Source organism: Staurois parvus, unplaced genomic scaffold (assembly GCF_062004578.1).
Source record: "Staurois parvus isolate SC_StPar_1 unplaced genomic scaffold, SC_StPar_1.0 ptg000031l, whole genome shotgun sequence".
NCBI classification, from domain to species: Eukaryota; Metazoa; Chordata; class Amphibia; order Anura; family Ranidae; genus Staurois; species Staurois parvus.
Window position 1 is genome coordinate 7483309 of NW_028317827.1, and position 14446 is coordinate 7497754.

At 47.4% G+C, this 14446-nt stretch overlaps 1 protein-coding gene across 1 annotated transcript in view; it reads right to left on the reverse strand.

Annotated features, from left to right (window-relative positions):
- The window catches only part of LY75 (lymphocyte antigen 75), a 143164-nt gene extending 129009 nt beyond the window's left edge, over window positions 1-14155 (reverse strand). Inside the window, exon 1 of the mRNA XM_089659877.1 lies at window positions 14020-14155. Coding sequence (XP_089516003.1) covers window positions 14020-14104 — 85 coding nt within the window. The 5' untranslated portion in view covers window positions 14105-14155. The remainder of the gene's footprint in view (window positions 1-14019) is intronic.
- Between the last annotated feature and the right edge of the window lie 291 nt (window positions 14156-14446).

Here is a 14446-nt window from a genome sequence, read left to right on the forward strand (position 1 = left end):
CAAAGCACAACTCCGCATTCAATGTCCCTTTAAAGGCTAAATTCATCTTTGCGAATATGTTACATGTTCCACCTGTTTTTAGGGTGAAACATGGAACATGTTCCAGCTCCTGCAGCCTCTCCCCCTCCCCCTGCAACAGCGGGCCGGAGATCTCACCCCCCCCCACACCTACTGTCACAATGGCTGTTGGGGGCTCTGCCCAGATACCAGCATCCTTCATTCATAGAGTTCTGTGAATGAATGAACTACAAGTACCAACAGCCTTTGTGGCTGACTGCTTGTAGTACCCAATGAACTAAATGGGGGCACTAGTGAGCTCTCCAGTAGTTCATGGAGTCTTCCTGTCATTCAGTAAATGCCTGCCTGGTACAAGCACACAGCTTACATTGACAGGAGCCCGAGACTGCGCTTGTGATCTGCCGATCACAGGTGCAATGCTTTACAGGTGCCAAAAACAACAAAAAAAAATGTATTTTATATATATATATAAAATGGTTCTCTCATTATTAATAATAATAATTGCACATTTTTTACCTGCAAAAAATAAAGTGCATTTATTATTTCTAAGAAAGGTGAACTTAGCCTTTAAAAATTGTATGTTTGGGCCAAACTGATGCCAAGGGCTCCCAACCAGCTTTTACAGCACTAGCAGGTTAGCTTGCTGGGTGCACCGAACTGACCCACTGTAGCCTCAGCTGAAATGCAGGCTCCAACCTTACTTTTCTCCATTACATGCCTATGTCAAAGCCCTTAAAGTAGAACTGCATCCGCATCTGGGCCCCACAGCGTACTTGCACATTATGGCAAACTTAAATGGAGAAGAGAAGCCCAACTATAACTTAAACAGCTTACTCTCCCCTCCTACTACCTATCCTGTATGGGGGGGGGGGGGGGGGAAGGAAGAAGGAGTGAGGATGTCTATACTCATTTTTAATCTGCTCCAGTCATGTGAACCCACAGTGCCGCTTTCCCTGTGTCATTCAGCAGCTGCTGCAGGGGAGAGGAAGGAGTACTCCCAGGATTCACAGCCATTGTTCAGTATTCACGTATATAGAGCTGCAGGATCATGTGACCGGATCAGAGTGGACTGACAATAGACAAGACAAGTACAAAGATCGTTTTTTATACCAGAATGTGGGTGGGAGGTAACATTTTTAAGAATATTTATAGTTGTCTTTTCTTCCGCTTTAACTTTTCGTGTTTCCTCCTCCAGTGATGGAGGTCCACACTCTCCACTCTGGTGCCATCATCCTCTCTGCTTCAGCCACTGATGCTGTAACTCCCACACATGTCCCGTCTCCCAGCATGCATCTGTACATTGCACTGACCAGCAGTCAGATGACCATAAAAAGCTGATAGTGGGCAGAGAAAGGTTTAATAGTCTCTTCTACCATAAATCTCTACCCGCTACCAATTTTTTTTTCTACTGTTTACCCTCCCGCCCAGCCTATAGCAGATTGATTGCCGGTTGGAACACTCGCTATTGTGACTGGGTGTCATATGATGTCCTGTCAAAACAAGCTGCTCACGCAGCCTGTCACCAGCTGTGTCCATGGGACACAGCCCATGACATATCACTACACTGGCCCGTTGCCAGTGTCATGTGACTGCTGTGACCAATCACAGCAGATCACATGTCAGTTGTATACAATGGATGGCTTCCTGTCAGGCCATCCATTGTATACAATTATGTTGTTAGCTGTGACTGGTCAAAGCAGTCAAATGATACAGACAGGGCCAATTACAGCCCATCTGTATCATGTGATCAGCTTTGCCCAATCACAGCTAATCACAACAAAAGACTGAATGAATCAGTTTCATTCAGTAACAGTGATTGCAAATATCAATGAAATACATCAGTATTAGCAATCCTAATGTGTTAAAAAAAAAAAATTCTGATCACTTGCACAGAGTAGTTCAATGTTACTAAGGTAACATTGTATTGCTTTGGTCACAGTGTACTGAAAAATAAAATAGTAAAAAAAAAGAAGAAAAAAAAAGGAAATACAAAATAAAAAAAAATAAACATTTGAAAAAAAAAATACAAATTCAATTATTATTTTCACCAAAGAAATGTAGCAGAATACATATATGAAGAAATGTTATTTCTTTGCAAAATTTCATAAGAGAAACAAAGAAAAGTGCGTTTTTTCAAAATTTTCAGGTGTTTTTTGTTTTATTTAGCAAAAAATAAAAAAATTAAATACCACCAAAAGAAAGCTCTATTTGTATGAAAAAAAAATTATAAACATTTCATATGGGTACAGTGCTGCATGACCACACAATTGTTACAGTGCGACAGCGCTGAAAATTTGCCTGGGCAGGAAGGGGGTATAAGTTCCCAGTATTGAAGTGGTTAACTTTAGCCACACACTAACACAACTTGGTGTGCGTCGTATAGGGGTGGTGCAATAAATTACAGTTCTCATTCTGCCGTGGACTTGTAGTCTTCCATTTTCAGATACTTGTGAATGGATCTGTGAATGGATGATGTGGCTGTGTGGGCTGAGCAACAAACAGCTGCACCAAAATTTAAAAGAAAAGGAGGTGTGGGCGGGAAGAATGAGGTAAAAAGCGGGAGGGGATGTTGGTGGTTTAAGGAAGGGGAAGATTGGGACCTTGTTTCATGTGTGACCTAAGTATGGGTGTGGAACATGACCACAAATGAGGACTATGCTATTAACAATATCGAAGTATCACAAAATGACTCAATTCATTCAACTCCAGACTTCAGCATGTTCTAGCCCGTTGCAGTGCGGTGAGATGCGGTTATCTGCACAAAAATGTGGACATGCTGCATTTTCATGCAGCATACCACAATAAAGCTGTCAACTGGGCACATAGAAAACTTTTGTTTATTTAACGTGTCCTTGTCTTGAGTCTGCATTGACTGATGTGAATGTACAATATATATGTAAAGCGCTGCGTAAATTGACGGCGCTATATAAGTACCTGACATAAATAGATAAATGTAGCTGAATGGAGATGGTGTGAAGGAGTCTAACCCAAGACATGTTTTCCAGTTTTGTCTTGGAAAAATTCCAAAAACTGAGCCACTAGAACGTGAATAGAAGGAAAATCTTCCACTCTATTCTGAAGGTACCCATAACAGCTGTGATCTGGCCAGGGTGGACTGACAACTCATGGGGCCCTAGGGCAATAGGAGATCATGGGGCCTACTGTGTCCCCACCCACATTCAAGCCATACCCACACAAAGCCCCCCTACTTATTGCACTGCCCCCATTACATGTGTTTGTTCCTACCCCCTTTAGCTGCAGAGGTACATACTGCGGCAGGAATTATACCCCCAAGCACTTTTGGTGGGTGATCGCAACCCTTTCAAGTGAATGTGGACACTCTGCAACCATGTTCAATGTACACAGCTGCAGCGCGTTAGTGTGGGATCCAAGGGGTTAAAGTAGGTGGTGAGGAGGCAAGACACCGCCTCCTCACTGCCTGTTTTAACCCCTTGGTTTCTGTACTGCACAAGGTTTCAGGGCCCTTGCAGAGTGGCTTCATTCACTTGAATGGGTCATGTTTAGTAGGCGCTACACCTACCAAGTGTGACAGGGTGTATAATTTCTTCTGTGGCTGCAACATGTGTACACCCCTGCCCACTGCAGCTAAAGGGGGTGTGGTTGGGAGAGGTAAAAACAGGGCTCAATTATGAGGTTTTACCAGCACCAAACTGAAAATGTAAACAAGCCCTTACTGTCCTGAGCCCCCTTTCACAGTCGCTCTTTAGGGGACCCCTGGGATGAGGACAAAGAGTGACCCTGGGAGGAGACCAGAGAGTGGCCTCTGGGATGAGGACAGAGAGGGACCCTAGAATAAAGACAGGGAGGGGCCCCTGGGGGAAGGGGATCCAATTGCCCATGCTAGCGTGACCCTAGTGGTAGCTGGACTGACAGAAGCTCTGGATTCAGCATAGATTAGTAAGAATGGAGGTATCAGGAGCCTCTCATGGGGCCCCTTAATGGTCAATCCGTCCCTGGATCTGGCAGGTGTTCTACCATCATGTGGAACTTGGTACTGCATTCATTTCCATAGGTGTGCTGGCGTTCCCAACTCTTCCTGCCATTATGATCTGGACTACCAGCATATTTGGCCTGCCACTGCTTATTGCTATGTGACCTATAAAAAGCATGCAGCCAGTGAAGTCTGAACTCCAGATCCTGCATGCTTTCACTGGTTCAGAAATACTCAAGCCACGAGAGAAGACTGACGGCTGGGCATCTGGTATTTGCAGAGGGAGTGGACGGCATTGGCAGCTGGCATATCTCTCCATTTACAGATTTCCTGTAACTCCGTATTTAGATTATACCAGATCCGCTCCCAGCTTAATGTACCAGATCCTTTGCCAGATGACCATACAGGAATACAGTCAACGTACATCCTCATATCTTTCTTCCTTCCCGCTATTTATTTATTTCAGGTACTTCTATAGCGCCGTCAATTTACACAGCACTTTACATATATATATTGTACATTCACATCAGTCCCTAACCCTCAACGGAAGCACAATCTAGGATAATACACCTTTCATATCATTCCCATTATTCTGTGAGCTGCATCAAGCACGGATTTGCACCTTGTATTCTCGGTTTGTCCCTTATTGCTACAGTGCCAGACTGTTTACAACATAATCCTTTCAGAACACTACTATAAAATTGATACAGAAGAGGACAGCACTGTAGATAAAAGATCACACCAAGCTATTAAAAATCTGACTCACCCTGCTGGGTTCACTTGATGTACTTAAACAGAGATTGCAACGGAAGAAAAGAGACCTACCGCTGCTTGCAAGTTTCTCCATAAATTATAATAAATCCTTACGATATATAACAGCACAGACAAGGGCCTGTTCACACTATGTGTGGTGACTGGCATTTGTCTACACTTGACTGACCCCAGTCACCACAAGGGCACACAGAAAACGATAGTTTTTCTAGCTTTCCTGTTCATACAACAATGCTGCCTTGAGGTGGGCTGCAGTGCGTTCCAAAAAAAATGCGTCTTTCTACAATGCACCAGAGCTCACCTGAAGTCACTGTCTGTTTTCACAGCTCTGCTGCGAATGAAATGTCGCTTTGACATTTGAATAAAGTTAAAAGAAAACAAAAAAAACGTAATAGTGTCTTGTATAGTACACCAACGCACCCCCCCTTGCTGGCACACAACAGGCAACCCTCCCGCACACTAAAATAGATTGCTTTAGCATGCAGCTACTATCAGCAGACCATAGACGGGCCGTTTATCGGACGAACAGCGAAAAATCGGTCGGCCCCATTGCAGATGCTGCCACCCATGTCCACGAAAAAATGGCTGTTTTTCACAGATTTTTCCAGCATGACCAATAAAAATAAATGAGGAGATCCATGAAAAAGGCAGACGGGCTGGCCCCACTAACGGCGTGATTATCAGCCGATTTTTCGTGCGGACGAAAATTCGGCCGATAAACCCGTCTATTGCCTGCATTAAAGAGATCAAAATGCTGTACCACTATTTAAGCAGATTTCCTCACCCCCCACCTTTTAAAGTCACAAAAGCTATTTAAAAAGTATACAAGTAAACATGTCCACATACATATTTGAAAATTCTTTCATTTCATATCTTGCCACAATAATACTCAAAGGGGTAGTTTTTCTAAACCTGGTGAATTCAATCTGTGCATGGTAGCCAATCAGCTACTAACCTCAGCTTGTTCAATTACACTTTGGGAATAAAACCTGGAAGCCCCCCCCCCCCCCTTCTTCCTTCTCTGCCAGCCCACCGATGACAATGAGGATTGGTTCACATCTGTGCCGCTGCGGATCTGCACAAAAATCTGTGCACCCGCACAGAGGAATGAGGACCCGCGGGAAGGTGTCATTAATTCTAATGGCACACCACCCGCACTGGAAAATGCAAATGTACTGGGAGCTTCCCGTGTGGGCTGCATTTTCCAAAGAAGTGCAGGGACTTCTTCCCTGCATGTCACTTGGGGCAGCACAGTGGCTAAATGGTTAGTACTAGGATCGTTGGTTCGAATCCCAGCCACAGCACCACCTGCCTGGAGTTTGCATGTTCCCCCTGTGCCTGCGTGAGTTTCCTCCAGGTACTCCGGTTTCCTCCCACACTCCAAAGACATGCTGGTAGGTGAATTGGCTCCTGTCTAAATTGTCCCTAGTATGTGTATGTATGGATGTGAGTTAGGGACCTTAGATTGTACACTCCTTGAGGGTTAGGGACTGATGTGAATGTACAATATATATGTAAAGTGCTGCGTAAATTGACGGTGCTGTAAAAGTACCTGAAATAAATAAATAAAATGTTACAGGGCACGGGAGTCCCTTCAAATGAATGGGTTTTTCTGCCCGCGCAAAATACGGCCTGCACGGCCGCATTTATATGTGAACCAGGGGTGCAAAATAGCACGTCCATTTATTGAATTAAAAAAAAAAATAAAAAAATGTTTTCCGACCACCTCCCCCCAAGATCTTGTAATTTTGGGAAAAGACCTCCCTGGAATACACTGGTGATGTAGCCTTCCCAGGGGATCTGCAAGGCTTGGCTATTTCACCACTGCCCAAGAACAACCAGGAAAATGGTAACATTTTAAAAGGGAAGTAAAAATAAAATGTTTTGTAACAGAAATGACTGTTGGTGATTATACAGATATGCAGAGCTGCGGGCTGTCGTCAGTTTTATTGAGGGGCTGGGAGTGGAAAGAAGATGATCTGCTTTAACACAGAACAAAAAGCAAAACTTTTTTTTTTTTCTATTTTGAGTAAGGAGGGCTAGAATCAGGATTTGTTTTTGCCATCTGTGTAATACTGGGGAGATTTCCTCAACTTCCTGTCCCATAACACAACAGGAAGCGAGAAGGAAATCCCTCCTAAGTAAAGGTGTCTGGTAGCCACCAGAACTAGTGTCCCCACTGGAAGATTTCCCCTCTATTGCTGTTCTGTTGACAACGCAAAATATGGAATTTTCTTTCACTTTCGCTTTTGTCGAGAACAGTAAACAGGACAAGTAGAGAAGGTGACTCTCCCTAAAGGGGGCACAGACAGCAATAAAAGCTGACAGGTGTTCTAATCCCTCTGCACTAAATCTACAACTGGATAAAAGTTTTGCCTTTAGTTATACTTTAACAATCATCTGTCTCACCCTGCTCTGCTGAGTGTCACTAGATGTGAACCCTGAATACCAGTAGAATTCCAGAAGCACTGCGTATTAAAACAATTTCTTCTGGTTTTCCCTGTTCTAACATTCTTTTTTTAGCTGCAGCCCCATAGTTGATCGTCATTTCTCAAGTCGGAATTCTTGATAGCGACTACAGCCCTTTAATTGGGTCTTATAGGGGGTAGGGAGGACTATGATTGGCTGTCCTAGTTGTCACATAACTGGAAGACCATCCCACCAACTCCTCATCAGGGCCACACTGGAAGCAGTCTGTGTCACTGTGCTGGGAGCCTCCACTGAGCACGCTCTTACCTCCGGTTCACATATATGCGGCTGCGCAGGGCGCGTTTTGTGTGGGCACGAGAGCCCATTCATTTGAATGGACTCCTGTGCCCCGGAACATGCAGGGAAGAAGTCCCTGCACTTCTTCTGAATCCACAGCCTGCACAGGAACCTCTGTTCCCAGTACGGTTGCGTTTTTCAGTGCGGTGGCGTGCCATTAGAACTAATGGCACCTGCCCGCGGGTCCGCATTCCTCTGTGCGGGTGGTGCGGCTGCACAGATTTTCATGCACATCCGCAGCGGCACCTCCGGCACAGATGTGGACCTAGCCTACAAGCCAGTTCACAGCAGAACTCTTCCTGCGTACAATCTAAGGTCCCTAACTCACATTCATATGTACACATACTAGGGCCAATTTAGACAGGAGCCAATTCACCTATCAGCATGTCTTTGGACAGTGGGAGGAAACTGGAGTATCCGGAGAAAACCCACACAGGCACAGGGAGAACATGCAAACTCCAGGCAGGTGGTGCCATGGTTGGTAACCAATGACCCTAGTACTGCCAGGCGAAAGTGCTAACCATTTAGCCACTGTGCTGCCCACTCCGAGAATAACAGACAGAAGAGATGTATATACAATTATAAGTTGAATCTGGACATATCATTAGACTCCGAGATCGAAATTTATATTTAACCACTTGCCCTCCAGAGGATTTACTCCCCCCCCCCCCTTCCTGACTAGGCCATTTTTTGTGATATGGCGCTGCATTACTTTAACTAATTCCTGGTCATGTAATGCTGTACCCAAATTAAATTTATGTCCTTTTTTTCCCCGTAAATGGAGCTTTCGTTCTGTGGTATTTGATAGCCTCTTCGTTTTAAATTTTTTGTGCTATAAACAAAACAAAGAAAAAAAGACTGACAATTTTGAGAAAAAACAAAACTATTTTTCACTTTTTGCTATTAAACATGTCCAGTAAAAAAATAAATGTTAAACAAAAAATCAAATTTCGTCATAAATTTAGGCCAAAATGTATTCTGCTACATGCCTTTGCTAAAAAAAATCCCAATACGTGTAAATTAATTGGTTTACATGAAAGTTATAGCATCTACAATTGGCGGTATATATACTGGATTTTTTTTGGGGGCGGCGATCAGCGATTTACAGCGGGACTGCGGGGGGCATTCTGACAGTGATCAGTGCTAATAAGAAGCATTGACACTGTACTGATGGCACTAAGCTGGGAGAGGTTAACATCTGGGGCGATCAAAGGGTTAACTGTGTGCTGTGTGCACGCTTCACTGTGTCAGCACATTGCTTTGTATTGCTCTGCTATGCAATACAACTATTTTCATAATCAATTATGTTGATTCGTTTTTTCAGAGTGAGAGAGGGCTCTGATGGGAAGGGGGAACTCCAATGTCACAGGGGAAGAAGGGGGGGGAGGGGGCGCGCCAGCGGACTCCGATGTCACAGGGGAAGCCTGCAGACTCTGATATGAACGAGACTCTGATATCATAAGGAAGGTGAGCTGATATTATTATGGGGGGGGGGGGGGAAGGACTCTGATATCATATGGAAGGCAACCGGATATGATGGTGGGGGAGGTTGGGGAACGGGACTCTGATATCATAGGGAAGGTAATCTGATATGATGGGGGGGGGGGGGGTGTCATAGGGAAGGGGGGGAAGGTAATCTGACATGGGGGGAGGGGGACAAGATATTTTAGAGAAGGCAATCTGATATGATGGCTAGGAGAGGGGGAGGGACTCTGATAGCCCGATATCATAGGGAAGGTAATCTGATATGATGGTGGGGGGAGGGGACCAATATCATAAGGAAGGTATGTAATGTCAAAGGGAAGGGGGGAGGTAAACAGATATGATGGGGGGGGTGTCATAGGGAAGAGGGGAGGTAATCTGATGTGATGGTGGGGGGACAGGACTCTGATATCATAAGGAAGGTAATGTAATAATGGGGGGGGATATCATAGGGAAGGGAGGAGGTAATCTGATATGATGGTGGGTGGGATGTCATAGGGAAGGAGATCTGATATGATGGTGGGGGGACAGTAATCTGATATCATAGGGAAGGTAATCTGATATGATGGGGGGGGGGGGGGGGACGACAATAATCTGATATCATAGGGAAGGTAATCCTCACCTACACCTCCTCCCTCCACGCCGCCAAGCAGGCCTACTTCGTTGACCTGATCAACACCCTCTCAAACTGCCCTCGCCGACTCTTCTCCACCTTCAACTCCCTGCTCTCTCCCCCCCCTCCTCCACTCAGTACCTCACTTACCGCCCACGAGATTGCCACTCATCTCCATAGCAAGATTGACGCAATCCGCAAGGACATAGTCAACTTGCAGTCTACCTCCCCATCTAGCCTCTCCCCTTCCATCACCCTCTCATCTCTCCCCTCCTCTGACCTTGCAACGGCACTGCCCCCCACCACACCCAAGGCCCTGCCTACCGTAACCCCCCCATCACTGCACTCCTTCAGCCCTACTACCACTGAGGAAGTCACCAGAGTCTTCTCAGAAGCCCGCCTCACTACCTGCCCCCTATCCCCTCTCAACTCCTCCGGTCACCCCCCTCTTCCCTCATCCGCTCCCTTACCCACATCTTCAATCTCTCCCTCGCTACTGGCGTCTTCCCCTCCCCCCTAAAACATGCGCACATCACCCCCATACTCAAAAAGCCCTCCCTGGACCCCACTGACCTCAACAACCTCAGACCAATTTCCCTGCTGCCACTCATGTCCAAGCTCCTTGAGCGCTTGGTCTACGATCGCCTAAGCGCCCACCTAACTGACAACAACCTCCTTGACCCACTACAGTCCGGCTTCCGTCCCCTACACTCCACCGAAACTGCCCTCCTCAAAATCACCAACGATCTACTAACCGCCAAAGCCAAAGGTGACTACTCTGTCCTCCTCCTCCTAGACCTCTCTGCGGCTTTTGACACAGTCGACCACCCCCTCCTCCTTAATAAACTACTCTCCCTTGGCATCAGAGACACAGCTCTCTCTTGGTTCTCGTCCTATCTATCCCAACGCTCCTTCAGCGTTTCCTACAACGGCGCCACCTCCTCTTCCCTCCCCCTCTCTGTTGGGGTCCCCCAGGGCTCTGTCCTTGGACCCCTTCTCTTCTCCATCTACACCTCCTCCCTTGGCAAACTCATACACTCCCACGGCTTCAACTACCACCTCTATGCTGATGATACTCAAATCTACCTATCCACCCCTCACCTCACCCCCACATTCTCCGCCCGCATCACTCACCTCCTAAACGACATCTCTGACTGGATGTCGCTCCATTTCCTCAAACTCAACCTCTCCAAAACCGAGCTTCTCGTCTTTCCCCCTTCCCGTGCCCCCCCCCCCCCATCCTTTCCATCACTACCAACAACACCACCATCAATCCCGCCCAGCAAGCCAAGGTCCTTGGCGTCATTCTGGACTCAAACCTTTCCTTCCAACCTCATGTCAAATCACTCACAAATACATGCAGGCTCCACCTTCGCAACATCGCCAAAATACGCTCCTTCCTTACCCCAGACACCACTAAACTACTCGTTCACTCCCTGATTATCTCACGCCTTGACTACTGCAACTCCCTCCTCATCGGCCTACCCCAGTGCAGGCTCTCCCCGCTTCAGACCATCCTGAACTCAGCTGCCAGACTCATCCACCTCACCAGCCGCTCCACCTCTGCCACCCCCCTCTGCCTCTCCCTCCACTGGCTCCCCATTGCCCAACGCATTAAATTCAAACTGCTCACTCTGACCTATAAAGCCATTCACAACACTGCCCCTAACTACCTCACCGACCTGATTCCCAAGTACCACCCTACCCGTACCCTTCGCTCTTCACAGGACCTCCTATCTTGCTCCCTGGTCTCCTCCTCCCACGCACGACTGCAAGACTTCTCCAGGTCCTCCCCCATCCTCTGGAACTCACTACCCCAATCCATCAGACTGTCACCTTCCCTCCTCACCTTCAGGCGCTCCCTGAAAACCCACCTCTTCAGGGAAGCCTACCCCACCCTCACCTAACAGCCGCTGCCCTTCCCTCCTCCTACCACTCCATCCCCCACAGCCGTTTCCTCCTGTACCTCTACCCCCTCCCTCCTAGATTGTAAGCTCGAAAGAGTAGGGCCCTCTTACCCCTTGTGTGCTGTTTGATGTTACTGTACTGTTTCATGTATTGTCCCCCCTCTATTGTACAGCGCTGAGCAAACCCTTTGGCGCTATATAAACTCGATAAATAAATAAATAAAATAAATATGATGATGGGGGGGGGGGGACTCGGATAGCATAGGGAAGGTAATCTGATATGATGGTGGGGGGATGTCATAAGTAAGGGGGAAGGTAATCTGATATAATGGTGGAGGGGATGTCATAGGGAAGGAGATCTGATATGATTGGGGGGGGTGCTCTGATATCATAGGGAAGGTAATCTGATATGATTGGGGGGGGGTGCTCTGATATCATAGGGAAGGTAATCTGATATGATTGGGGAGGGCTCTAATATCACAGGAAAGGTAATCTGATATGATGGTGGGGGGGATGCGACTCTGATATCATATGGAAGGTAATCTGATATGGTGGGGGGGATGCGACTCTAACATCATAGGGAAGGTAGTAATCTGATATGATGGTGGGGGGACAGTAATCTGATATCATAGGGAAGGTAATCTGATATGATGGTGGGGGGGAACTCTGATATCATAGGGAAGGTAATCTGATATGATGGTGGAGGGGATGTCATAGGGAAGGGTGAAAGCAATCTGATAGGATGGTGGGGGGATGCGACTCTGATATCATAGGGAAAGTAATCTTATATGGTGGAGGAATGCGACTCTATCATAGGGAAGGTAATCTGATATGATGGTGGGGGGACAGTAATCTGATATCATAGGGAAGGTAATCTGATATGATGGGGGGGAGGGGGGGTGTCATCTGATATGATGGTGGGGGGGACAATAATCTGATATCATAGGTAAGGTAATCTGATATGATGGTGGTGGGGATGTCATGGGGAATGAGGGGTAATCTGATATGATGGTGGGGGGACGGGACTCCGATATCATAAAGAAGGTAATTTTATAATTGGGGGGGATATCATTGGGAAGGGGGGAGGTAATCTGATTTGATGGTGGTGGTGGGGGGCAGGACTCTGCTATCATAAGGAAGGTAATCTTATAATGGGGGGAGATATCATAGGGAAGGGAGGAGGTAATCTGATATGATTGTGGGTGGGATGTCATAGGGAAGGAGATCTGATATGATGGGGGGCTCTGATATCATAGGGAAGGTAATCTGATATGATGGTGGGGGGGATGCGACTGATATCATAGGTAAGGTAATCTGATATGATGGAGGGGGACAGTAATCTGATATTATAGGGAAGGTAATCTGATACGATGGTGGGGGGGGGGGGGGGGGGAGTCATCTGATATGATGGTGGGGAACAATAATATGATATCATAGGGAAGGTAATCTGATATAATGGTGGGGGGGATGTCATAGGGAAGGGGGGGGGGGGAATCAGATATGATGGTGGGGGGACGGACTCTGATATCATAAGGAAGGTAATCTTATAATGGGGGGGATATCATAGGGAAGGGGGGAGGTAAACTGATATGATGGTGGGTGGGATGTCATCTGATATGATGGGGGGGGGGCCTTCTGATATCATAGGGAAGGTAATCTGATATGATGGGGGGGGGGGGTGTCATCTGATATGGTGGGTGGACAGTAATCTGATATGATGGTGGGGGACAGTAATATATGATAGGGAAGGTAATCTGATATGATGGTGGGGGGGATGTCCTAGGGAAGGGGGAGATAATCTGATATGATGAGGGGGAGTGTCAAAGGGAATGGGGGAGGTAATCTGATAAAATGGGGGAGTCATAGGGAAGAGGGGGAGGGGTCATAAGGAAGTGGGAGGCAATCTGATATGATGGGGGGGAACTTCATAGGGAAGGGGAGAGGTAATCTGTTATGATGGGGGGGGGGGGCTCTGATGACATCAGAGAAGAAGGTAGGGAGTGTTCAGTGGCAGATCCCTACATGTATATTGGGGTGATTTTGTACATAACCCGGCGAAAGAAGTAATGGAGGGAAAGAAGTGGGTGTGGGTGGGGCGGGGAGTTTAACCTGTTAAAGCCAGAGTGAGATTTTACTGAGGGGTTCTGCGATCACTTATTCTACATGACAGGAATTGCAGCAGCAGGAGTGAGACACCTCTTCCCTCCCCCATGTGGATCAGGTGAAGTCACATGATTAGAGATCTCAGTGACGTCACACACCCGGCACAGGTGTCCACCCATAAGTGGAGTACGACTTTCACCTGGACCGGACCTTCCCTAACAATAAAGGTAATAGAGGTGTCCAGTGTGCCCTCCCCCCGCCCCTCCCCCGGTCGGGTCTCTTGCACACGGCGGGGTCAGGGTGAAGTAGACGGAGATACAACTTACATAAACTGCAAACTGAAAGTGGAAGCGGAGCGCCAGCCAGTGCCCAGTGTGCTCCCCCCACCCCTCTTCGGGCCCCCTTACCTCTGACCGGAGCGGAGGCTGAGCAGTACACAGCTGTCCCCAGCGTCACCAGGAGCCACAGCTGCCGGAAGCTCCCCGTCCCCATAATAATCCCCCCGCCGGCGGCACAGACGACAACACACGGCTCCCTCCGCACTTTGGAAATAGACTGCGAGCCCTGGACACGCCCATCTGCTCTGGATTGGTCCGGTAGCCGGGATCCCGGGGAAATTTTCTGATTGGTTCTTCAGGAGCATCATCTGTTGTCATTTGGGAGGAAAAGACAGACTGTAGAAAAGTTGCCTTTTGCTTTCTAGGAGCCGCCCTACCGCAGATGCCGCCCCCCACCCCCCACTAGGTGTATTCCTCCTGAGGTTACCTGTGGGACAGGGGCGGACTGACCATTTGAAAACTCGGGCACTGCCCGAGGGCCCCGGGGTCAGTAGGG